Genomic DNA, 27248 nt, shown 5'->3' with positions numbered 1-27248 from the left:
AAAAAATGTCTTGGGTTTTGGGTGTTACCTGGGTTGGTACACAAGTACGTCCACATTCTTGAAACACCCAGTTGGGATTTAAGCAATTTTAATAACAGGTTTAATAATAGCAATATCCTGAAGCATTTCTGCGAGCTATTGAGGCCCGTACTGTACATGCCTCATATAATTTACTCATTTTTTGAATTTTCTGTTATTTCTTCACTCAGCTGATGTTTTTCGCCAAAATAATTTAAGCGTATGTTTGTATAAGAGGCGACTAACAAATAATATAAAGCTGGGTGATTTTTACTAGAGCAGTTCAGGGTAGGTTGGGTAATGTTGGGTAGTTGTGTTACTGAAAATAAAAAACTCAATGGATAGCTGAGTAGTGTAGTAGCTAGTGTTAGTGCCTTTGGATCCACTGGTTGTGGGTTTGATTCTCACCTCTGGCTGTAGTACCCTTGACCATGGTACTTACACTCTATTGGTCCAGTAACATTACCCAGGTGTATAAAGGGTTAAATAATTGTAAGTTGCTTTGGAGGGAAGTATCAGCTAAAGGTAAATCTAAGTACCCTCACCAAGATGCCTTCAAATCATGGGTGGAATTGGCTCTAACCCCACACAAAACTGGGCTTCTGCTAAAAAAAAAAAACCCCAATGCTTAAATCACATGAAACTCATTACTGAGGGGTGCTTTAAAAATTGGCATATTTTGGCATATGGGAAGAACAGATGAATTATGGCAGAAATTAGTGCACTATTATCAAAGGATTGAGGTAGGTAAATCCATAACTGACAACTAAATCTTACAACACGAAACATAATCTGGGTAACCCGTTCAGTTTTAAAATAATGTTAAAATAATGCTCAGTTCCGTACTGGAGCCACACGAAAAAGCGGAACCATTGATTGTTTACCAACGGTTTACTACGTGAGCATTTGAAAGTGACACTGGTTTCCGGTGATTTGAGTTTCCTTCCGTGGGGACTTAGAGGTGGCACCGTATTCCGGTGAAGTGATGGCGGGACTAAATTTCTACTAGTCTTGTATAATAGCAGCAACTTGGAAAGTGGATTTTTCGTGTAATTTTTGAAAATTTTTTGAAACGGCCTCAGACGCGCTGGAAATGGCGATTTCAATGGAAACTCAACTTCAGAACATTTTTGAGGAGGTTGTGGTACGTACAGCTACTACTACTAGCTGAGCCTGTGGCTAAGACCTAAGAGCTAGCACCACCACTACTACTACTAGGCAGTTTTTCCAATTATTCAGCAGTCTAAAATTGTGTCTTTAAAGTAAACTTGACATGGTAGTTTATTTTTTTTTGCTTTAATTTTGAGTTCTGAACACAATTCATTTGGTGTGCCAAATTTGCATACTTAACTTAGCAACTGTACCGGTGTATTTGTCTTGAAGTTCTTGTTGTTTACAATTTTTTCTACTAGAAAACGGAGGTCATAGAAGAAGCTTTTGCGGGGTAAGATCGTTTGTGTGATAAGTTTAAGAGTTCATATTAACTTAGCCAACCATGTGAGTTGTTTATTCATCATCCATTCTGTTCTCATTCATTCTCTGTCTTTTCATTCAAACTGGCTTTCTTCATACCTGTGTTTTTATTTATTTATGTATGTGTATTCATATGCTTTGTATATGCATGTTGTATACCGTATGCTGCTTCAGTTGAGTGGATTTTCTCCCTGGGATTAATAATTTTTCATTAATCTGTACATTATCCATCCTGTTTACTTATTTATGTATTGGAATTTTCTTACTGTTTGCATTTGCATTTTTCATAAATGCATTATGCATTTTTGCAGCATGTTTATAGACACTCCGGAGAATGAGCGAACAAAGTTGGTTAGCTGTCTTGCTGCCTTTCGCCAGTTCTGGAGCACACTCTCTCAGGTAAGCCATTCTGAGTGGGAAATGATCAGTCTGGATCTTCACTCCCAACTCTGTTCCTGCAGGTTCGCACATCAGCTACATCTGATTTGTAGCGACATTTTTGTGACCAAATAAATCTGACAAACCCTTTGTTTTCTCTAGGATTCTCATGATCAGTGTGTGCAGTGGATAGTGCGGTTCATCCACAGTCAGCACAGCCCCAAGCGAATCTCCTTCCTCTATGATTGCCTGGCCATGGCAGTGGAAACCAACCTTCTCCCCCCCCGGTAAAAATTCTTTTCCATCAGTTTAGAATCAGAACGAGCTTTTTTGCCAAGTATGTTCACGCATACAAGGAATTTGTCTTGGTGACAGAAGCTTCCACAGCACAGACAGAATGACAGTGACAAGATGTAGATGAGAAGATAGAATATGTGAATAAAGAATAAAAAATATAAAGTACACAAAAGACAAAAAATAGTCACTAGACATATGTATGTACAGGTATGTTTTATACAAATGCAAGGGAATGTAAGACATACGATGTGATAAATAGCATTGTGTATTGCACTGGTTTACTCTCTAGGGGGGATTTAGCTGTTCATGAGGTAGATGGCCTGAGGAAAGAAACTTTTCTTCTGCCTGGCTGTCCTGGTGCTCAGTGTTCTGTAGCGCCAGCCAGATGGCAAAGCTTCAAAGAGGAAGTGGCCTGGATGTGAGGGGTCTAGGATGATTTTGCTAGCCCTTTTACTGACTCTGGACGAGTGCAGTTCTTGGAGAGCTGGGGGGGGGGGGGGGGTGTGTGCCGAAGTTCGGACTGCTGGAAGAATCAATCTGCTGTAATCTTGTGATGTCTGATTTCGTAGCTGAGCCGAACCAGACAGTTATAGAAGTGCAGAGGACAGACTCGATGACTGCAGAGTAGAATTGCATCAGTAGCTCCTGTGGCAGGTTGAACTTCCTCAGCTGGCGAAGGAAGTACAACCTCTGCCGGGCCTTCTTCACAATGGAGTCTATGTGGAACTCCCACTTCAGGTCCTGTGAGATGGTAGTGCCCAGAAATTGATTTCATTAGACCGATGCAAATTTTTCATATTTCATACAACACTTCTGCATTAGTGGTGCAATGAAGATGCTACTCTCTAAGAAAGTAAGTTATTGAAGTTATGTTGATTGGTTTGATAGATATGAAAGTTTTTGTGGTATTTGAGCACAATATATAAAGTTTAAGATGAGAATTGACCCAGTTAACACATGCCATTTATTACATCATTAGCTGTTATTTGTGCCCAGGATGGTCTGTGAGGCCTTAATAAGCTCAGATAGCCTGGAATGGGAGAGGACGCAGCTGTGGGCCCTAACCTTCCAACTCATTCGCAAAATTATCGGAGGGGTGGACTACAAGGTACAACACATGTCTTTGGTGTTCTCATCTGTTTCAGCATACTCTTTCATGAAGCCTTTTTGTTTTACGGTTAAAGGACTAAACAGTGCAACCTAACTTGCTCTAATCCAGGGTGTGCGAGACCTCCTGAAGGCTGTCTTGGAAAAGATCCAGACTATTCCCACCACTGTGAGCTCTGCTGTTCTCCAGCAGCTTCTGGCTGCTCGAGAGGTATCGCTAATTACACAAGTCATTATCTGCAGTGACCTCTGTCGACTTCTGCTTATGTACAGTATCTGGGGGAAAAAGTCTTTTTTTTTCTTGTTCTCTCTCAAGGTGGTAGAGTACATTCTAGACAGGAATGCCTGCCTGCTGCCAGCTTACTTTGCCATCACCGAAATCCGAAAACTCTATCCAGAAGGGAAGTTGTCCCACTGGGTGAGTTGGGTGCCTCTTTTTCTGTCTGACAGTCTGATATCCACAAGGAGATCAGTAGGTGACAACAGGAAGTGTCCTCATCTTACTCATGAGGCACTTTAGGTATATTTCTTTGGGTTTCTGTTCTTAATTTCTGCTTCTTTCAGACTGTGAATTACTCTTACCAAATGTTAAACATTAACTTTCTTTATAGCTACTGGGCAGTCTGATATCTGATTTTGTGGACAGTTTTAGACCTACTGCAAGAATAAACTCAATTTGTGGTGAGTTATAAATCTTTAATTTATAATCATTGATCTTACTGTACATGAAGATTAGCTAACATTTGTGGTTTTCTCTTGGTGAGATTTGTTGCCCATTTATTTTCCTGGGTGTATCAGGGAGATGCAGTCTCTTACCAGTGGTGAACAACTCGGGGGCCATCTGCAACTCCTGGAAACTGGATCCTACCACACTGCGCTTCCCCCTCCGTGGGATGCTGCCCTACGACAAGGTTTCCCATATCCCTTTGCTGACAGAAAGCAAAATAAGAGTGGTAGAGGAAGCATGTGCCAGCTCACCTTTGGTTGTATGTCATAATCTCTCCCCCCCCCCCTTGTCTCTGCATCAGGACCTGTTTGAGCCGCAGACAGCGCTGCTGAGATACGTGCTGGAGCAGCCATACTCGCGAGACATGGTCTGCAACATGTTAGGGCTCAACAAACAGGTACTGCCTTTGGACCCAAAGCTCTTCCCTCACTGAACCCTCCCACAAGCCTTCCCCACCCCCCTCAGACCGGCCTGCTCTCCACTCTTTTCTCCTTTTTCTGCTGCTGTTGTGGTTGACTGAGCAATAAAATCAGAGACTATTGGAAATACTGTAGATAAGAAATATGGTTGAAAAGAAGGTACTTTTGTTGAGGTGTCCTGCGTAGTGCATCTCAATTGCTTTAATATTAGAAAAAAACAAAACGACAAGAACAATGGTTTGCATTGCTTTGTTCCCATGCAGCTAGTCCCCAGTATACTTCCCAGCACTCTGGAACACTGAAAGCGTCAGTTCAGCATGGCGAAAATAATCTAAGGTCCAGTGTCTAGTCCGCTGGGTAGTATACCGGTGTACCTTGTCACTCTGGTGTGTGTGTGTGGGATGAGCCTGGCTTGACGGACTGACGGGGGAATTCGGAGCTGGCCTCCTAGTCACTGTTTTTGTCTTCTTTTTCTTCCTTTATTTTTGTTCTGTCCTGTCTTGCCCTGCCCTTCCTCCAATGCTCTAGACCTTGAACATTGCTCAGGTATGTTCACAATCTTCCTATTGTACTGTGACTAACCAGATACTGGACGCTTCGTAGCCACACTGATCTTTTTTTCCCATCTAGACCATAAAGAACTCTCTGGGGGCTTGAAATTACCGCAACGAGAAAGCAGGTTGCCGAGCGATACCACTAATGCTGTCACTAGTGTTGCTTAGAGAAACGCTCGGCAGCATGGTGACCTGTAGAACCAGCAGATCGCTTGGCAATTGTCAAAGGGAAAATCATAAATAAAATACTGTTAAACATCTAGTACTTTGTGGGATAAAAGTAACATCTCTTGGATGTACAGAAAACAAGGCACTTGTCACAGTCTGGACTTGGGGATGTCTGTCTTTTTATTATTCCTTTTGGAATTTACATATTTGGAATATGTCTTGCCTAGCCCCTTGATCTTGATTATACATTTTTTTTTTTTAAATTTATTTATTAATATCTGGAGTGTTTTGTCTAATAGACCATTATAAAAGTGTTTATTTTACATTCCTCTGTCATTTCCTCAGTTGTCCTCTGGCTTTTCCCCCTCTTTCAGTTTACATCTGTCAGATTTTTGCACAGTTCCATTATTGGAGTCAAACATGCTGACCTGCTGGTGTTCATTCATATTAACTCCTGGTCTATGAATATGCAGACTGCAGGGAATATTAAAAGATTTAGACGGCGCTTAACTTGTGAAAACATTGAAGAATTCCTTGGTCTTGTACAAGTCCTCCACACTGATGGATGTTTGGAAAAGTGCTGTTAGCGGGATTGGTTAGGTTTCCCACTGTCAGGCTGCTATACAATGGCTCCTCAACTTATGAGTACAACTGGGACCAGATGTCTGTAACCTGTTTTGTGAATCCAAAGTCACTTTTATCTGCGAGTCACTATCAATAAAAAGTTCATAATGCAGGCACCCCTTGATTCGTTTACTGGTTAGGTTCTGTAGAAACCTTAGGTGAACTTACAATAAATAGTTTTGTAACAGTTCTTAATAGGTTTTTAATGTTAGGCTGCATTAAAACTTAATGTTGCCTCTACAACCTTATTCAGTGCCAGTTTTTCACTGATTCACCCCATAAATATGTGTAACATGTTCCCCTATCTTGTTATTGATTATCAAAACACACAGGAACACTTAAGTGTGAGCTATACACACAAAGAGAATTAAGACAGTCTCACACTCCTGTTATGTTTGCATACTTTCTGCTGCCATCTGTAGGTAAGGCGCAAGTTGTTCTCTCTACCTCAGACCAAAATATGTAAATCTGGGTAATGTTCCTTGGCAATTCATAAATCAACTTTATAACGCAAAGAGCCAGCCAGCACATGCAGGAAAACGTATTGCTTAATAAAGCATGCTAGCTATAAAATAAAAAGTTAGTGCTATTATTTGATTTGCTAAAAAACTGTCATACAAATGGCTTGACAAAACAATATCTATAGATGGTAACCATATTTTTAGTCTGGTTGTATACAAAAATGGTGGTATTAAAATTTTCTGAGCCTAGATCACACAGCCTTTACCCTGAACAAATTGTCATTTTTAGGGACATAGTACATTCAAGACTCACACACTGAGAACATTTCAGAAGAGCAAGGCAATTATATGTTAATTGTTTTTCAACAATGACGCATGTGACGAGGCAGAGCTGGAGAGAAGGGAGATGTACATGATGCGTTACTGAGAATGAACTGCTAATTTCAAGCCCTGATCTGCTGCATGCTTTGCTGTTGTAGAAAGTAGTCCTGTCTGTTGAGGAGTGTAACGTGTCCCCTTGGGGTTTTGTGATGAGATGTGGTTTCGCCCTGGTGTCCACACCAGAAAACGTGTGTGTGCGCTCGCTTTTTTTGTGTTTTTTGTGTGTGTGTGAATGCATCCTTGGCGTTGGTGTAACCAGAGTTATTCCTCTCTATTCTACCTTTTTCTTTCTTTCTTTGACTTCTGTCATTTGTTTCAGTTGGGAGCATGTCAAGGGAAGATTTGTGTCTCTTTTGCAATTGAGGTTAAATTATTGGATTTTGTTCTGCTGACAGTATTGATCTGAGCAATAAGAAAATACACTACTGCCTTTCTGAATTTGTTTTTTTTTGGCAAAAAAGATTTCAAAGTGAATATATAAATACAAATGTTTAGGCCTAACTTTGCACAATTCAGGAATTGTGTAATGCATTAGACTAAGATGTTAAAATTTTTGCATCCATCTGTCAGACTGTAATGTGTATCTACGTATGATCACCAGTGCATCCTGATTGGGATTTAGAAGTCCTATCTGGGTTACATGTAGTAGGGTTCTGCAAAGACATCAGAACAGTGTCAATAAATGATCAAATCCAGTAAACAAACCCCTATCTCAAAAGAACATGCATCTTACAGGTGTGTTTTTTGTGCTCGTTTCAGAGATTCGCCACTTTCGCTCATATTAATTTCTGCTGAAACGAGTGACTGCACTCACGTGTCACACCAGAGCGGAAGCTGCATTATGTCAGAATGGCTGGAGGTCTTTTGAGAGTTCATCCATGTGGTTGTATGGGACTGTTAAATACTCCTGTAGCTTTGCTTTCATACTGGCTTCTTGATTTTCAAACTGTTAGAAATGTTTTAACCACAAGAGGCCATAGTTTCTTCAGAGATCTCCACCATCACCACGCTTATGCTGGCAGCTTTTGCTTTTGGCAACAGCTGCAGCTTTGACTTGAAGATGACTGTCCATATTCAGTTATTAAACTATTGTTTCAAATGCCACCACATATTATTAATAAATTCTTGGCCCCAGCAATCTTTCTTCATTTAGGAAAACTTGTGACATCGTAAACAAAACTTTATTCCTCGCATCTCATATGAAACCTGTAACCAGCCCGGTGATAAAATGCAGCTCTCCTGGGATCAGGGCTTTCTTAGGCAGTGACGCAGTCTTCATATCACGCCCCTTTGCCACTTTGTCTTCTGAGTGTGAGTCACTGTGAACGTGTACCAGTGGACACTACATTCTGCCGGTGGTGCTGTTGGGTTGAGTGGAGACCTGGCTGAGGCCCCACCCTGTAGAAGAGGAGCCTGTTGCCAAATTGGCTCAACACCCAGACCATTCAGGGTGTATTTTGGCATACCTGTAGTGGGATGGCTCTGTGTGTATGGGGGGCACGATGCCGTGATTGTGGAATGGGTTGTTCTGGTCGGATGGCTGTGTGTGACCTCCCTCCCAGTGGGTGGGATGAAGCCAAGACCACCTGTGAAACACACCCCATCTCTGGGATTCTTCCCCTTTCCCTCCAGCACAAGCAGCGCTGCCCAGTTCTGGAGGACCAGCTGGTGGACCTGGTGGTGTACGCCATGGAGCGCTCGGAGACAGAGGAGCAGTTTGATGATGGTGGCACCAGCCAGCTGCTGTGGCAGCACCTATCGAGTCAGCTTATTTTCTTCGTGCTCTTCCAGTTTGCCAGCTTCCCACACATGGTGCTGTCACTGCATCAGAAGGTGCGGTACCTTCACTTTTACTTAAAGTGCCCATAATGCCTATGTGTTTGTGCGTGATCATATTTTTGTTTTCCATTCTGTCGCTCAGCTGGCTGGCCGTGGTTTGATTAAAGGCAGGGACCACCTCATGTGGGTCCTCCTCCAGTTCATCTCCGGCAGCATCCAGAAGAATGCCCTAGCTGACTTCCTTCCAGTGATGAAGCTGTTTGATTTGCTATACCCTGAGAAAGAGGTGAGGCTACCAGGAAGGAGCTCACTGAAGGAGCACTGTTAGCACTGTCTTCGGGAACGAAAGTAGCCGAAAGTGTTCGGCACTCCCTGGTAGTTAACACTACGATAAAGAGTAGAGAGAATAGCTAGTTGACCTGTGAGCCACAAGAGAGAGAATTCCCCAGGGTAAGTAGTGAGAGGTAACTGCTGACAACAGGAGAATAGTGATTAACACCACTTTATACCTGGGTAGAGGTAAAGGTCTGCTGTCAAACGATTAAGGTGTAGAGTGTGCTGCATAGCATTATGCTCACAGGAGCTTGTCGCCATCCTTCTTGGCTGTCAGTCAACGTGCTGTTCAAAGCTCCAAGGGGCCTCTTTTGAAGCAGTTCCATCTGTCCCAGCTCTCGGCTGCAAGCCCACAACTGGAAATCTTACCCAGATCCGTCTCTGGGGTGCTGCAATTACTCGTTCTGCAGGCGCTGGTTCTCCCTTATTAACTCCTTTTTGGAAGTCTGTCATTAGTAGAGAAAAACATGCGTTGAACATTAATGTGGAGTAGCAAACCACAACGTCAATGACTGCTGCCACGAGCACCAGTGCAATTGCGACCAATGACTTCTGATTTCCTTCTTTGGGGATAATTAGCGGTTGTAATTAAAGGTGTGTGGTGTGCAATTGAACCATTCAGGATGTCAGTTTTGTAACGTTTAGCCTTTGTGATCAGTCCAAGAGACTTGCACTGAATGTTGGTAGGTGCAGAAGTGAGTTTGACCTTGAAATAGATGAGACTTTGTGAAATGGGCCATTCTGTCCCTGCTGATCCCAGGTGGGTAGCAGTACAAAGTGACATGCCCTGGTCCTTCTGTCTGCAGTGCATACCGGTGCCTGACATCACCAAGCCACAGTCCACCCATGCCTTTGCCATGACCTGCATCTGGATCCACCTCAACCGTAAAGCCCACAGCGACAACTCCAGACTGCAGATCCCCATCCCCCACTCACTGAAGCTGCATCACGAGTAAGGCCCTGCTACTGTTTCCCCCCACGGATCACTTCTACCTGGTTAAAGGGGCGTGGTCATGAGACTCGGAGCTGAGCCAAAACAGGCCAGCTTCTGTTGAGGAGACATTACTCAGTCATGTCTGGTTTGTGTCTCTCACTGACTGTGACTTTAAATTCTGTTTCTTGTCCCATTTTCTTGGTGTCTGGGAGGGGGAACCTGCAGCGCTTCCCAGCACATAAGCAACTATTCATCACTTAGAATTGGAGACGATTCCACTGAAAATCAGTTAGGAGATTAAGAAATATTTTGATTAACTCTACATTTTTCATTTAGCAAATGTTTTGATTCAAAGTGACTTAAGGGTAAACAGGTGTTTTTCACAACAGAGCACTCGACACAATTATAGAGGCACACTTATTCTGATATGACCATTTTTGCTGGCACACATTACTTACGTAGCTGTCTGTAGTTGAGGGTATGTGAAATAGATTGAAAAGAGATGTTTTGAGACCCTTATTGAATGCTGGAAGGGATTCAGCAGTTCTCAGAAAGAGAGGAGGAGAATTTCACTACATCAGAGTCAAAAGGTAGAACTGCCAGAGGTGGAGGAGTACAGTTGTTTTACTGACCAGGGCCTGTAAACATCGAGGTACCGATCCTTTGGCAGTCTTGTAGGCCGTGCTCAGAGTTTTTAGCTTGATATGGGCATCCACAGGATTCCAGTAGAGACAGAATTCAATGGAATCGAATGAAAAACACACCTGAGTATAAAAATATTTATTTTATTAACCAATACTGATTTCGTTTTGTATGCCGCAAGAGGGCTTGCTGCCAAAGCTCACTTGAACTGCGGCATGTGATGTAGTCTTATGGTGCTGAGTTTCTGTCCCTCCAACCACTCATGGCCTCAGGTTCCTGCAGCAGAGTCTGCGCAGCAAGAGCCTGCAGATGACAGACTACAAAATTGCACTGCTGTGCAATGCCTACTCGACCAACTCTGAGTGCTTCACGCTGCCCATGGGCGTGCTGGTGGAGACCATCTATGGCAATGGCAGCATGCGGATTACACTGCCAGGTATCAACTGCATGGCGTCGGGCTCTGTCACACCGCTGCCCATGAACCTGCTGGACTCGCTCACCGTGCATGCCAAGATGAGGTATGAAGAGGCACATGAGTGCCTTTTTATCACATCTCTTCTAGGCTTAATATTGCTCTTATGTTCAGATTAGAGAAGAGCTCTTACTTTGTTGTAAAATGAGGAACTGCATATTCAAGCGCACTGGATAGGAATGTAGTTATTAGTAAAGTAAATGTTGCATTATTAAGGTGCTACAGCATATTGTCATGGGTTGTTTGACGTTTCGCTCGTGCCTCTGCCTCGGGGTGCACGTTGCAATCTGTGCTGGCCTCATAGGTGTGGGTGGGACATATGTGGCCGACTCCTACTTTCCAAGTTGTGCGCATGCAGCAGCTGTGTGTACCCTTTGAGCAGATGCATCACTCAGTCACCAGCCCCCACGTTCAGCTCCGCAGTGGCAAACGGCCACATGATTTTTTGCCTAGTAAGATAAGGATATGCAGGTGATGCATTTGAATATGATGCTTTTAAGCACTTTCAGTTTGAGAGAAATACTGGAAAAAGGCCCCCGTAGGTGGTGGAGGGAGGGATGGATGGAAGGATTTGAAATCGCTCATGGCTGAAACTCCAGCTTTCCTCTGACTCTCCTCTTTGTGTTGCAGCCTCATTCACAGCATAGCTACACGCGTGATCAAGCTGGCTCACGCAAAGTCGAGCATTGCCCTTGCCCCAGCGTTAGTTGAGACCTACAGCCGCCTTCTGGTCTACATGGAGATCGAATCCTTGGGCATCAAAGGCTTCATTAGTGAGTCTGATTTGTTGCAGAGCTTTTAAACCGATCCCCGTTCAACCAGTACTACCAATACAGAACAGATATTGTCTCATTGAAAGTTATCGATAGTGTGACAGTTGCATGTACTGTCCATGTTTGTGTGAGTTTCGTCTCAGTGCTCCAGTTTCCTCCCACAGTTCAAAGATGTGTTTCAGCTCAGTTGGTGAATCCAAACTGAAGGTTGTATTAGTGAGAGTGTGAAAATGATAGCTGGATAGCCCTGTGAATGACTGGTGTCCTATCCAGGGTGTACCTTACCTCACACCCTGTCCTTGTAGGATAGGTGTGTGTGTTTTGTATATTGTTGTTGTATACTTAGAGTTTCTCAAAATTTAATTGAGTTTTACAAGCTTGCAGTTTAACCCATAGTAGTTCATCATATTTAGACTGAATGCTTTACTCAGGGGTTCTAGGTGGTACTTGAACCTGTAACCATTTAATGCAGTACAAGATGCTGTCCACTGACAAGCTCATGTATTCCACTCCGCCCACAGGTCAGCTCCTGCCCAATGTGTTCAAGTCGCATGCATGGGGCATCCTACACACCCTACTGGAGATGTTCAGTTACCGTATGCACCACATCCAACCCCACTATCGTGTCCAGCTGCTGAGCCATCTGCATTCACTGGCTGCAGTGCCACAGACCAACCAGAATCAACTGCACTTGTGGTGAGTACTGCCAGGGGATGCCCTCTGGGTCTGCACTGGAGATTTTAATATGTTACTGATGATACGAGGGACTTGGAGGGCGTGGTTTACACCAAGGTCTTTGTGTCATTTATTTTCTCATCAGGAATCATCATTCAACCTAAATGAGATGTAATCATAAACCTGTTATGGAATCATAACCTTGGCTGTTTACTGAGGCGATTCAGATATGATTGAACTGACCTGTTGAAGGCTGTTTTCTCTCCATGTATGATTCTACAGCTCTTTGATATGAAGTCCACTTTCCCATCAACTTCTACTCAGTTTTGCTGAGTCAGATTTAGTGGACAGATTTGCATATCAACAAATGACAGATTACAGCAGTATATTCTGCTCAATTAACACTAACACGCCCTTTGCCGTAAAATAATTTTTTATTGTGCGCATTTGAGTGCTGAGACATTACGTTTAACCTGTAAATCTGACAGCCTCAGAACTTAGTTCATTAATATATGAAGATAACTCTTTTCATAGCTGCTAGATGTTTCCCCTTTCTAAGTGACACCTTTCTGTGTGTGTGTAAACAGTGTGGAAAGCACGGCCCTCAGGTTGATCACTGCATTGGGGAGTTCAGAAGTTCAGCCCCAGTTCACACGCTTCCTCAGCGATCCCAAAACCGTCCTGTCTGCTGAATCGGAAGAGCTGAACCGTGCCCTCATCCTCACACTTGCTAGAGCCACACATGTAACAGGTCAGTCCATATGTAGAAGTGCAGGTAATGGATCAACCGCAAAGTCCTCTTGGTCTGCATCATTTGAGTGCCTTCTGGGTTCTCCCAGATTTCTTCACAGGCTCAGACTCAATCCAGGGTACATGGTGTAAGGACATCCTGCAAACCATCATGAGCTTCACGCCGCACAACTGGGCTTCGCACACGCTGAGCTGTTTCCCTGCCCCACTGCAGGTACTGGCATAAAGAATGCATTGAGTACTAGGCAGGGGAGTTCTCTGTTGAATGTTTTGATTGTTGTTTCCAACTCTCATGTGCTAAATTTAAAGGTATAACATTGAATAATAGGGCTGAAGGGTCTCCTAGTTAAAAGTTTTTGACCTTTGAGAGCTGCAAAGCATATACTTAACAAACTAACGATTGATCAAATATCAATAACCGCCTGTCCGCTGCAGGGCTGTGGTGAATTGGAGCCTATCCCATAAAGGCACACATAGGCATTGTTACTCTTATTTATAAAAGCAGTAAGGGCAATTTAGTCACCAGTTCAATTGAAACACATTTTTTTGAACAGTGGGAGGAAACCAGACTATCTGGAGAAAACTGGGAACACCACAGAAATCCCCAGTCAAACTGAGCTTGACTGGAAGCCATAGCTCAGGCATTGTAGGGCACTGGTGCTACCCATTGTGCCACCATGCCAAAAATGGCCTGGAAAAGCAGAAGGATATTCATCATATGTAAATCATATGCCAAACATCAAGTATACTACACAGTGTATGCAGGAAAAGGATGTCATGTGAAAATAATCTAATGTTCTCTCAATCTGTAGTTGTTCTTCAAGCAGAACAATGTGCCCCAGGAGAGCCGCTTCAACCTGAAGAAGAATGTTGAGGAGGAGTACAGGAAATGGAAATCTATGACCAACGAGAACGACATCATCACCCACTTCTCCATGCAGGGCTCCCCGCCCCTGTTCCTGTGTCTTCTGTGGAAGATGCTCCTGGAGACAGACCAGATCAACCAGATTGGATTCAGGTAACTTATTGGCATCCATGCAGTGGTGCAACTAACTCATTAACACCTCATCTAAAAGTGGTTTGGGTAGCTCAGTGTTACCTCATTAACTAGATATGGTTCAAGTAGCCTGTTGATGGCTGATCAACCAGATGCAGTTTTCTCCAGAGAGGCTTACAGTGTTATCTACATCTGTTTATTCATTTATACTGCTGGGCAATTAAGGCAATTTTTTCATACAGATTCACAGGACCTTCTTATTGGCTTTGTATTGTTTAATATAGCCACATTTACATTTATTCATTTAGCAAATGCTTTACTCCAAGGTGACGCCGCACAACTCTGAGAAAAATGCAAAGAGTGCATTACATCAACAGAAGGAGATTTTTGGATGCAGACGTGATTCTAGGATACACTCAGTTTGTCATAATCCAACATATGAACCAATGTACATCACATGAGTAGCTGCATAAAGGAATCACAAGGTACAAGCCACATTGTAATAGAGGTTATTAAAGCTGACAATGTCACTTAGGGTCTTCTGTGTATCTTGCCGTCAGGGTATGTACTTTCTCTGGTATAGACTGTTTGAAGCCATAGATTAAGGCATTGTTCTCTGTTGTACATCTGCCCTGAGACAGTAGCTTGATGTTTCTTGCTTTCTAACCACAGGATCTCAGCTACAATGACGGGAACCCTTTGGTAGTTCGCTCCACACTCAGCACTGTGGGAGGGTACTACAGAAGGAGCTAAACACTGTCGTTTGACAAATGATGTCATTTTGATGCGTGCTTGGACCTTGGGAGATCAGGAATTGAGATCTGTGAGATGGAGATGTTTGAACTAGCAGCAACCAGAGTTGTCTTCCCCCAGCAGAACCCCACGACTGGTGCTAGAGCTCCGTTCCTGTTTATGTAACTCTGGTGAGGGAGGTGCTTTTCACAAAAGTTATTAAATGCTTGGATGACTCAGGAACCTGTCTACGGGAAGGAATCTGCCCTCCCTTCCCCCGCAGTGAGAGTTACCAACATGAAAAAGTTCCATACTGTAAACTGGCTCTCAGTTGATGTGTCACCCTCCTTTGAAAGTGACGGCCTCTCATAGGCGCTCATTACGGAAGGCTTTTTGGACCGCTGTACACAACTGCATTTATCATGCACGAAGGACAAAAATGGAAATATATTCCAGAGATGTCTTCCGGGGAAAGACAGGGGCTCTTCCTAAACCAACATATCTTGATACTATCATCTCTATATGCAGAGATTGAATGTATCCTGGCTCCTCAGCTTATTAACGCTGTTGGGGCTGAAAGTTTGCTATTACGTTTGTTGTCACAAAAAAGCTACATCATACACACACTTGTTTGTTTATTCACAGGTTAAGTGTTGTCTAAGTTTTGGATAAATCAATAAACAATCTTCCACATTTTTATTAACTACAAGCTAAATTAAAACTCTTAAAAATACTGAAAATAAAAAATGTCTCCATAAGTGGCAGTTAGTGTTGGTGATCAATAACATTAGATGCATGCTGTGAATATTGGAAATAAGTTGAATTAAGGCGATCCCACACTTCTCTTTGGTGTGTTTTATGGTCAGCTAAAGAAAAGTCGTGGAAATGCAGGTTGCTTTTCCTCTGCAATAAAAATTTTAGAAAATTAAGAAATTAAAATAAATATTGTTCTCTGATTATCTGGGATAATAGAAGTGATGGGGTGTGCACAGATGATTTAAAAGCATGGCTCATTCAAAGCTTACACTTTGTGCCATAATCAGAAAAACTATAAAATATATTGCCTGTTAATATTTATTGTTTATGCAGAAAAAAAATTGTAAAAATTGTTTGAACAGCATTACAATATCTCTTTGCAAGTTCTGTTGCAGATGTCCCTCTCTTGATTTCCCTCCAGTTAAGTATTTTTTTCCTGTGTTTTTGGAATTTAATGGGGTGAAATTATATATGACATTGAACACGTGACTGTACCATTGCTAGACAGAGAATCTTGCACGTACGCGCACACGTTTCTTATTTGGGGTTATGGATACACTCTAGGAACACAGCCTTATACTTTGTTTTCCATTCTGTTACCAGTCATTGCACAATGATTCGTCCTACATGGGTAATTTGGAAACACAAATCTACAGAAGGAAAATCGAGAGCATGCTGTAAATAATGGGAAAATGTTGGTACCTTCAAAATTTTTCTAACATTCCGCAATGTGCAGCTCCATGAAGCAAAGCTCGTGAGACCTAGAGCTGTCAGCATGCTATTGGATGATGCTGGTGCTGCTGACAAGGCAACTGTGTTGACAGAGTGGGTGACGATGTGCGCTGGTGAAATTCACAATCGCTGGCCTGAGCATCAGCGCCTCAGTGCTGCTACAGGCGAAGTGTGCCCGGGAGCCGACGTGGAGCCCCAGAACGTGATCCCGTAGCACTGATGGCACGTGGCAGCGCTGTCTGGGAGAACAGCTCCTGTTTACATGAACAAAGGAGAGGTTGCTGTAACTGCACTTCCCCTCCCTGTATGGCTCCCACAGCACAGATGGGAATCCTATGAGTTGACTGATGGGCAGAGAAGTGTTTACTTGCAATAATGTGAGTCATAAGAAGGTGACCGTGTGCCAACTTCTTGCCTTTGGTTCCCAGGGGCTGATAAGTCTGAAATTGTCTCAAGGGTGTTTCCCTCAATTCCTCATCAATGTCCTAGGACAGACATATGCATGAATGCTACCTTGTGTTATATAGGGATTTTTTCCAGACATTATTCATATTAAGATCATTCTAATATAGACAATAGAGTACTGTATTTACATGCTGCACTATTTGTACTTCAGTTTTTTAATGTTTTGCTTTTTCTTTTATGTAGCACCACAATACTCATGTTTTCCCTTGCTAGCCATTGTGACAAAGAAAATCACAATTGAAACTAAATAAAACACAATCGCTGCAATACACTGACAGTCAGGAAGAAATATAGTCCCTTGTAGATCCAGCCGTTGTTATTATACAGCAGGTGGAGCAGTCATCATTAGATGCTACAGTCAATATCAGGACCTGAAAATAATATAATGAAGGTTAATAGGTTGACCATCGTAATTGCAGGTTGTCATGAGTTGCATATGTAGTAAGTTGAGGACTCCCTGTAGTAACACTAAAAGTAAACACAGCTGCGGATGTTATTAAAGGAAAACCATATTGATGTAGAGGAGACAGTCTGACTTCTTTCTACGACAATACATTACTAGAGTTAACTGACTGCGTGGTCCTCCTCTAATAGGGTCCTGGAGCGAATCGGAGCCCGGGCACTGGTGGCCCACGTCCGCACGTTTGCCGATTTCCTGGTGTACGAGTTCTCCACGTCGGCTGGGGGCCAGCAACTTAACAAGTGCATCGAGATCCTTAATGACATGGTGTGGAAGTACAACATCGTGACACTGGACCGACTCATCCTCTGTCTGGTCAGTCTAGTCTCTTCACCCTGAGTCCTAACGGTAAATTTTGTGTGCTGTGTCTGCTGCGACAGTGCTGTTGGGTGTGGTTCTGTCCTCTGATTGGCCGTATGCACCTCCCCTCCCACAGGCCATGAGGAGTCACGAGGGCAACGAGGCACAGGTCTGCTACTTCATCATCCAGTTGCTCCTTTTGAAGCCCAATGACTTCCGCAACCGCGTCAGTGACTTTGTCAAGGAGAACGCCCCGGAACACTGGCTGCAGAGCGACTGGCACACAAAACACATGAGCTATCACAAGGTCAGCCTTTCAAATGGTGTGTTATTTTAAAGGTCAGCATGGATGAGTAATTAACCAGCATCCTTTCCCCGCGGGCACCGTTCCACTGTGGCCCGAGTTCCCAAACAGGCCGCAGTGACCTTTCAGTCTTTTCCAGTCAAGTTTTGCTTGTCTCACCTGATGACCACTGGTGTTTTGCTGTTAACAGAAATACCCGGAGAAGTTGTACTTCGAGGGCCTGGCGGAGCAAGTGAGCCCCCCATTGCAGCTGCAGTCGCAGTACCTTCCCATCTACTTTGGCAACGTGTGCCTGCGTTTCCTGCCCGTCTTTGACATTGTCATTCATCGCTTCCTCGAGCTGCTGCCAGTTTCCAAGTCCCTGGAGACGTTGCTTGACCACCTGGGCGGCCTCTACAAGTTCCACGGTGTGTATCTGTGCCTCATCCTAGGAAAAACAGACCTTGGCTCTGATGGAAACAACAGTTGTGGATTGGTGCCTTTTCATCCATTAGTATTACTGCATGCATTACATGTGTATTTAATATTTCAGATAGTGAGTCACTTCTACCTTTTCATATTGTTTGTCCTGTTTGGATATTTGACCAAGAACAGGGGATTCCTTAAGAATTAGTACTTATATGTAAATTATGTAGTTTTTTTAAAAAAAAACTTGATAGTTTGAAAAATATTTCCAGTGATGTCGGTTTAACGAGTCCTCGCCTATGTTTCTGAACTGCTCGGCCGTTTCTTTGTCATGGCGACAGATCGGCCCGTGACTTACCTGTACAACACGCTGCACTACTATGAACGGCATCTGCGCGACCGCACGAGCCTAAAGCGTAAGCTGGTCCACGCTATCATGAGCTCCCTGAAGGACAATCGCACGCCAGGCTGGTGCCTGAGCGAGACCTACCTCAAGTGCGGTATGAACAACCGCGAGGACAACGTCTGGATCCCCGACGACACCTACTACTGCAAGCTGATTGGGCGCCTAGTTGACAATATCCTTCTGGGCCTCTTCAATGACACACTCAGTTATAATAAGTTATAGAAGATAGATTTTTGCTTATATATAAAACGTCTCCATGCTCCAGTAATTTAGAGTGTCAAAATTCATAACTAAATCAAGGAATATTTAATCTGTACTGTGTAATTTGATTTTTGGTGTTTTCCATCCATTTATTTTCTTGCCTGCTTTTCCTTTTCAGTGTTTTAAATGTGTTTATTAATAGACTAAAGTAGTCCTCCTTGACTCTATGCACCCATGGCGGGAAAGTCGCCAGGCCCTTTTCCAAACTGCGACTGGAGATTCAACGAATTCCCGAACCCAGCAGCTCATGCCTTACATGTGACCTGTGTGGAACTCATGGCTCTGGCGGTGCCGGGGAAGGATGTGGGCAATGCCCTGCTCAATGTCGTGCTCAAGAGGTCTGACCAGGGGTTGAGGGGACGGGGCTAACAGCGCAGCCTGCATGATCAAACAAAAATCACAAGTATCCCAACAGCATTTTTGTTTGAACATTTTTCTCTGAAAAGGTGTGCTCCAAAATGAGACCAGACCATTTTTCCTCTGTTTGTAAACACACAAGGAAATGCAGTTTGTCAGGTAACAAGCAGCAAAGCTGTTTTGGATCCTGCAGCAAGTTGAGGGTTCAAGGCAAACTGGAAAGAGATCTCCAGAGGATTATTCTGTAATACAGTGCCTGCTTTGCTGGGTCACAGCAGCTCATTTGCATACCTCTCATCCTCCTTTCAAAGTGCCCACTGCTATTATGTGCACATGAATTATTGTTTGAGCAGCAAATTAGTTTGTCTAGAGGAATGGCCCTCAGCATTGAGGATGCGATGGGTGGTCAATAATTTAACTGCTCGGGGGTTTGTGGTACAGATTTTACAGCTGCATGTTGATGTGGCTTTGTTTCTGGAACGCTGGGTTTTGTAACAGTTGTGTTCTTCTGTTTGTGTGCCCTCCCCCCATCTCCCCCACCCCCTCCACCCCCTCCACAGTCAGCCTCTGGTCCCCAGAGAGAACATCACAGCCTGGATGAACGCCATCGGACTTGTGATAACCGCTTTGCCGGTGCGTCCCCACCCAAACACAGTTTGTACTGCAACGCTAGGGAGTCCTTTTTCAATAGCCTAAGAATGGAAAAAACAATCACTTTCAGCATCATGAGGCGTTCCTCTCAGTGTCCGTCACTGTTTAGCATTCCAGTGGAAATATATGCAAATTGTTTCAATTTGTTTTCACAGTCTGCATTTTGCTTGCCAAGCAAAATGAAATAGCTGATGCAACTTTGAGATGTACAATATGGTTTCTGGCCCATGAAAAAGTTTCATAACAGCCAGGTGGTAGTTTTTATTGGATTGTCACAGTTTATGGTAGTATAAATATATTAATATAAAAGCTTCAGTTTAGTGCTCCCCCTGCACCACTTTGAAGGATATGACACAAAAGCAATCCATATCATGCCACAGCCGTTCACCATGCAGGATAAAGAGATCCTGACGTTTTTGACCTTTCCAGGAGCCGTACTGGATAGTCCTGCACGATCGCATTGTGAGTGTGATCGGCAGCCCCGCCCTCACCTCAGAGACGGAATGGGTCGGCTATCCTTTTCAGCTGTTCGATTTCACCTCCTGCCACCAGTCCTACTCAGAGATGTACTGCAGCTACGTATTGGCACTAGCTCACGCCGTGTGGCACCACTCCAGCATTGGACAGCTGTCCCTCATCCCCAAGTAGGTACACCATCCCACGCGTGCTGCTATGTGGATTCAGGGGTCACCCCAGTGGAGTTACTCATCCCCAATGATATGTCTACCCCCTCTTTGTCTCACCTCAACAAATACTGATTTCAGCCATGTCCCAGGAACTGGATTTCTGTTTATGAATTGGCTCCCCTCACGTTACGAAAAGTCCATTTATGAGTTTTTGATACCAGTGTTTTCCATATTTATATTTTTGATATTGTTACAGTTATTACAGTTACAAGGTTACAATTACCTATTTATACAGCTGGGTAATTGGAGCAATTTAGGGTAAGTTCCTTGCTCAAGGGTATTACAACCAGAGGTGAGATTCAAACCTGGGACTTTTGGGTCCAAGGGCAACAGCTCTAACCACTATGCTACCAGCTGTCCCACTGAGCTAGATATATCTAAAGTGTGAATGATTAAAGCAGTAAAAAGACTCCTAGTGCACCTCCTGCATAACTTCGTTGAGGATCTAACAGGTCCTTGACTAGCTTTATGAAGGTGGATGGCTGATGGTACAAAGGTGCCCCAAAAGTGTGTCTTTGTGCACCATCCAGTGATTGAAGGAGCTCTTGTTGATCATCTTGTGGAGAGGATGTGAACTGCTGTAACCAACACTAACTTCTATTCTGGCCTCCTACTGGTCAAACATGCAAGTTTCCCATTGATGTGGTGAGGATGGATTGTACACCAGTTAAAATAGGAAATACATACAGTTTGTTTGTTACAAAACAAATAGAGTTTATTAACTGTTTCAGAAAATTCTCCCTGGTCAGACTTCAGTGACTTAGGTGTCAGCTGTTTGTATGTTTTCTGTGGAAACACAGCTCTGTAAATAATTTCCAAGTCTGGTGCAGTGATCATTGCCAGTTTCTCCCTAGAAAGCATCCTTTGGGATAAAGTCCTTAATCCCTGCTGCAGGGTTCTCTGAGCCAGGAAGTTGGACTGAAAGAGCAGTTCTCTGGTGGGGATTCAACTTCAGACAGCTGTGCTGCTCTGAAGCATTCCAGCATTAGCACCAGTCAAGTCTAATGCTTCAGAATTCTTGTACAAATGAGAGCCGGTGAAGTGTGCAACATACATGTTTGTATGCTGTTCAGGATTCTTCTATAGAATTTTTTTGTTAGGTAGAAGGGAATCTGTGACTTTGTTTTCCCTTTGTAAGAGGTATTTGGTGGTCTGTATTCTGGGGAGCACGGTAACAGACAAGGGGCTCTGTGTGTGTGTGTGTGTGTGTGTGTGTGTGTGTGTGTGTGTGTGCGCGCCCTGTCCACCCCCCACTTGTTGTTGTTTGCCCCATGCCAGAGGTGCCTGTCAGTGATGTCTGGCTTGCTCTCTCAAAGGATGCCGTGACAGCCATGACAAGGCACCCAGATGGGACAGGAGGTGGGGCGTGACCTTGCAGACCCAGCAGTCTTGCAGTCCCACTGTGTACCAGCTAATGCTTACTGTCGGTACAGCGATGGGAGAACATTTCCGCTGCATTACAGTCTCTCTTCCCTCCCCACACATCACTTTGCTGTTTTGTCTTAAATTCTTTCTATCCACCTTGGTTTAGCAGCATGCCCTTCCCAAACCCTCAGATTGCTTTAGTTACAATCAGGTACAAAATTACAGACTGGTGGTGCAATGTTTGAAAGAAGACAGAAGATCCTTCCACCCCATCTATTCATCTGTTTTCAGTAACCTATCATGGAAGCGTACTGTGTGAGGTAGGGTACAACCAGCCCATTGCAGGACACTCATTCATTCTTTGGACTGGGACATTAAATCCAATCAAAAACACAATGAACCCGTGAAAACTACAGACTGAGTGAGATTTAAATCCATGTCCAGTCCCACAGCCAGTAGCGCCAGTGCAGTTAGAGAAAGAAATTGAACACTACATTTATTCATTTAGCTGACACTTTTCGCTAAAGCAACTTAAAACGTAAAGGTTACGATTATAAGCTTACAATTATGTACCCATTTATACAGCTGGGTAACTTTACTGGAGCAATTAAGTGTAAGTACCTTGCTCAAGGGTACTACAGCTGGTGGTGTGGATCAAACCTGCAACCTTTGAATCCAAAGGCAGCAACTCTATCTACTAGGCTACCAGCTGTCCCACTACTTCAGTGAGATCCCAGTACCAACTGACAAATGTAGTAACATAAGTCAGTTAAAATATCTGGCCCTACCTACTCTAAATCTCAAGATCTAGCACTCTAGCAGGACAACTGTTTTGGATTTGTAGGCAATAAAATGTGAACCATGCCCTGTTTTCATGTGAATGAATGGCACGTGCAACTATACCATTGAACACACTACTCTTTATTATCACAATTTTTAGAAGTAATAAACTCCTGTATGCTTTTTTTGTTGGAAGTGAACTTGTACTGAATTACTCTTAAACTGTTTGTTGAATGAATGGCACAATTCATTCAAATGAGTGTTAATTGAGCACTTGCCATTTTTATTAATCACAGAATACATATGTCTTTTTGCCTTATAAAACAGAAAAACTGCATTTCATTTTCAAATTTGAAATAATTTCAAATCACTTCAGTTTATTCAAAGAAATTTGTGCTTATTTGTTCTTTTAGATGGTCTACTAATTAAGGTAGTTCTGCTTTAAATTTAAAGGGAGCATTTTATTTCCAAAATTATCTTAATTATCTCTGATATGTTCACTTTAATGTGTATTCACCACCATTTTTCTGTATTCAGCACAAAATCTTAAATTGTCAGCTGTGGCACTCATCTTGACTTGAGTCATGCAGTTTATTAGGTGAATTTAGCTGTCACATTAACTACAAAAGACATTTAACCGAAAGACTGAAGTCAGAAAAACATCAGAATAAAGTAACTTTTGTGCATTAAAAACATTCCATGTTAACTCGAATATTATTTACGAACAGAACAAATATCCTGAGAGTAACTTCTACAAATATGGATGCAGTTACTGATGGGTAACATAGCAGTTTGGCTGGAAAGAACGTGGGAATACACCGAAGACTGTGTGGGAGTTTCAGTTGGTCTGTAGGTATTGCAGGTAGCCGTCGTACAGTTAGTTTGAAGCTGGATCTGGATCAGAATTTTTTAAATTCGGCTTCCTTCATATTACCCATCAGTAACTGCATCCATATTTGTAGAAGTTACTCTCAGGATATTTGTTCTGTTCGTAAATAATATTCGAGTTAACATGGAATGTTTTTAATGCACAAAAGTTACTTTATTCTGATGTTTTTCTGACTTCAGTCTTTCGGTTAAATGTCTTTTGTAGTTAATGTGACATCTTTAAGCGACATAAAATTAGTAGTAACAACTGGCATTTAGTGACAAATCCCAGATAGAAGCACAACCAGTTAACTGCGTTTTCGATTGTAAAAGCCCACGATAGTACATTTATTCACTTAGCAGATGCTTTTCTTCAAAGCGACTTCCAATGACCTCTATGTAGTGTTATGAGCCCACACACCTTATTCACCGTGGTGACTTACACTGCTAGATACACTACTTACACTGTGTCACTCATCCATGCATCAGTGGAACACACTCTCTCTGTCACTCACACACTATGGGGGAACTTGAACAGCATGTCTTTGGACTGTGAGATGAAACCGGAGCACCCGGAAGAAACCCACGCAGACTCCACACAGACTGAGAGGGGATTGAACCCACATTCTCTCACACCACCCAAGCCCTGTGAGACAGCAGTGCTACTCACTGTGCCACCGTGCCACCCAGTACATAATGTAGTACGTACAGCATCCGGTTTTGTAATCCCATGTCTTTACAGTGCCATATTTTCACTGGTGCCTGGACTCTGCAAACAGGTTATGAGCTTTGACACTGTGTTTGATGCAGATGCCATGTGTTCTCTGTGAAATGTGTCCTTGTCTTGACATTTAGCCCTTTCCACCCTGTCCCCCAGGTTTTTGTCTGAGGTTCTGAAGCCTATTGTGAAGACGGAGTTTCAGCTGTTGTATGTATACCACCTCGTCGGTCCCTTCCTCCAGCGCTTCCAGCAGGAGAGAACCCGGTGCATGCTGGAGGTACTGACCCATCCGGATATGTTACTTTTGAAACCTGTTTTCAAATATCTGTAATGTTAAGTCTTGATGTTCTGGTCATAGCATAATGAATTGGTTTATTTTGGGGGTGGACACATATTTCTGTTTTTGTCTCTGTCACAAGGGTTGAAGAACTCTAGTCAGATTGCCTTAGGGTGGTTTTGGTAGGTCTCATAGTATCAGCCTGGAGCTTGCCTCCTGGGCATTGCAGCTCCCTTGACCCCCACTAACAGGAAACAGGCAGGCGATAAAGACTTCAGACAAGATTAAATGGCTTGGGGATACATCCTGTTAAGTGTGATGAGGGAAGGTGGCCTCTGTGCCTCTCTTGTTTATAAAAGGCTTCTTTGCTCAGCTTCATCGGGAAGATCATCCAGCTCTTTGCTTGGTATGTTTTCAGCTGACCTCTTACCTCTTTTGCATACCTCTGAGTTTGCAGTCTAACAATTGGACTGGGGGAACTCGTCTCTTTTCTTTGGACCCATTTGCTGTGCGTAGACAAGCACGTGGTGCATGTAAAGAGATTACTGTTGTCTGGTACTCCATCTCCCTTCGCCGAGTTCCCCACGAGGCCTTTAGAACATAACGGATGTTTTTGTAAATCACCATTCGCTTCCAATCTTACACAGATTGGAGTTGCACTCTATGAGATGCTCCAGTCAGTGGATCAACACAGCAAACATCTGGTCTACATCGACCCCATCTGCGACTTTCTGTACCACGTCAAGTACATGTTCACTGGGGACAGCGTCAAAGACCAGGTACATGGACTCAACTCTGTGTTGAGTCTCCATGTCTGCTGCTGCTGTTTTCCTCTCTTTCTTGTACCATCCTTGTGTTACCCATTAGTGGACATGTTGGGTCTCTTTCTTTGCTGGCGACTTTCTCTGACCTTCACTCCTACTTTATTTGCTTAAATGTTGCTGTGCTTTCTATTTGAGATAATACAAAATTTATCTCCCTGAGTCATTCCTTCAGACTTCCTCTCTTCACTGTATTGTCCAGGGTACCAGAGTATTTTAATTCAATAAGCTCTTTCTGTTGCTGGAAATATATTTTTGTCTATCATGTTGCTCAGGATGGGGGGAAAAAAACAGCTTTTGTCTGTTTGGCTTCCTTGAGGTGGAAAAGATCATCTGCACTCTACGGCCGGCCCTCAAGCTCCGCTTGCGTTTCATCACCCACAGCAGCAAGATGGAACCAGCAGCATCAAGTTCCTCTGCCACTAGCACACCTGCTCCCGCCGGCGTGTCTTCCCCAACGCCTCCTCCCAACGCAGGGTCAGGCACCGTCCCCATGTCTGTGCCTCAGTAGCACTGCCCGGTGACTGGCCAGGGTGTTGTTTGAAACACCCAGCAATCAGATCAGTGGATCCTCAGGCTGTCCATCTTTGTAATAAGGTCAGGGTTTGGCCAGGTAGGACAGTTGGTTTATTCCTCTTTGTGAGCCTGCAAGTTCCGCCTCTCATCAGCGAGGGTGTGTATCAGCCAGTCCCCACTTGTGCTGAAAGAATGGTAACCAATCAGCTTGCAGGATGGTGAGTACATGTCTCTGTAGATCCAGTGATAGTGCTTTTTCAGTAAACAGGTGAGGGATTGGCTGTTATCTTTCAGGTGCCCAGTGGCAGGGAGCAGTTAGTACAGGGGATCGTAGAACCATCCCACCTACTGGACCTTAAATATATATGGACACACAGGAACTGTTTCTCTGGCTGTTGGAGAGACAAGTGGCAACTGTATTATTTTTACATAACATTTACACTTTCTCCATAGTACTGCATGTGACATGCTCAGTACAAGAAATGACTGGACTGCCCTGAAGAAGGTGACCTTGCGTTCCTTTGCTACTAACAGTGTAATACCAATGTGGCTCCTTACGCTGTGATGGTAGTGCCTTGAGACAGGTTTTAGTTCATGGCACATTTGAGTTTTGTACTGTTTATTTGTAGTGTTTCTTTGAAAATGGCTCCTTGAGTAGTAAAGGCCAGTGGGTATGCAGAAAATGTACCAGGCCAATCTGATCAAAGAAGATTGAAGCACCATTTTTGATACCCAAGTTCCATTGTTATAATGAATAATGAGTCAGAGACCCTGTCTCTCCAGCTTTAGTCCTGATTCACAACCTGACTGATGTTAACATTCACAGTGATTTACTACCCACACGTTGTCATCAACTGAGGTAGATGTTGACTGGTTAATCCCCCCCTTTGTGCCTCACCCATCCTCCTTTGGATGGCCCACTTGCCATTCAGAACTGTTAATAAATTCTTTTTCATATACAGGTGCTTTTTACATGTGGTTACGTCTGTTTCGGTTCTTGAGGTACTGAGAACATTCCTTGACAATCAGTAGGACATCATGTGTACGTTACAAAAGGAGCATTTCAATGTGTTTCACAGAAAAGTCAAATTGTGTTTTATTACCTATTTAGCTTGTAAGAACCCTTTTAATGTATGAGGCAATCTGCTTGTTGGGAAAATGAGCAAGCTGTACTATTTGAGTCACATTGTTACACTAAACATCTATAGGCTGACTGCTCAGATTAAATATTTATAATCAGAAAATCCTTTCTTTTACTGTTGTGTTCTTCAGCAAGATCTTTTGATGCACGTGTTGGAGAGCACAGAATTACAAAATGTTCCAAAGCAAAAATGCCCAATAATAACTTTGCCAGAATTTGTCTAAATTCTACAATTTATTTAAAACAGAATTCGCATGATAAATGCTATCTTTTATAGGCTGAT

At 43.3% G+C, this 27248-nt stretch overlaps 1 protein-coding gene across 2 annotated transcripts; it reads left to right on the top strand.

Moving 5' to 3' along the window:
- The first annotated feature begins 987 nt into the window (after positions 1-987).
- med23 (mediator complex subunit 23) lies at positions 988-27032 on the top strand. 2 transcript variants are annotated; one of them, XM_018742520.2, is made up of 30 exons: positions 988-1162; positions 1431-1462; positions 1803-1890; positions 2032-2156; positions 3163-3274; positions 3386-3484; positions 3590-3691; positions 3885-3954; positions 4072-4184; positions 4302-4397; positions 4948-4965; positions 8240-8440; positions 8529-8672; positions 9526-9671; positions 10568-10813; positions 11398-11540; positions 12062-12236; positions 12803-12966; positions 13055-13179; positions 13778-13983; positions 17242-17422; positions 17544-17714; positions 17902-18118; positions 18458-18694; positions 18956-19121; positions 19701-19773; positions 20221-20435; positions 24367-24487; positions 25135-25266; positions 25628-27032. In XM_018742520.2, the coding sequence occupies exons 1-30, from the start codon at positions 1112-1114 to the stop codon at positions 25817-25819; spliced, it is 4161 nt and encodes a 1386-aa protein (XP_018598036.1). In that variant the 5' UTR covers positions 988-1111; the 3' UTR covers positions 25820-27032. The 2 variants fall into 2 exon arrangements, with proteins under 2 accessions (XP_018598036.1, XP_018598037.1); XM_018742521.2 differs by lacking the exon at positions 4948-4965.
- Positions 27033-27248: the final 216 nt, after the last annotated feature.

Source organism: Scleropages formosus, chromosome 1 (assembly GCF_900964775.1).
Source record: "Scleropages formosus chromosome 1, fSclFor1.1, whole genome shotgun sequence".
Classification (NCBI taxonomy): domain Eukaryota; kingdom Metazoa; phylum Chordata; class Actinopteri; order Osteoglossiformes; family Osteoglossidae; genus Scleropages; species Scleropages formosus.
This window is presented reverse-complemented; position numbering and strand designations above follow the sequence as displayed.

Excerpts from the sequence above, each read along its gene's own strand:
- med23 (XM_018742520.2), top strand. The coding sequence starts at position 1,112 with ATGGCGATTTCAATGGAAACTCAACTTCAGAACATTTTTGAGGAGGTT. Across the intron at positions 1,163-1,430 it reads ACATTTTTGAGGAGGTTGTG|AAAACGGAGGTCATAGAAGA; the intron begins GTACGTACAGCT and ends TTTTTCTACTAG. Across the intron at positions 3,692-3,884 it reads AAGGGAAGTTGTCCCACTGG|CTACTGGGCAGTCTGATATC; the intron begins GTGAGTTGGGTG and ends CTTTCTTTATAG.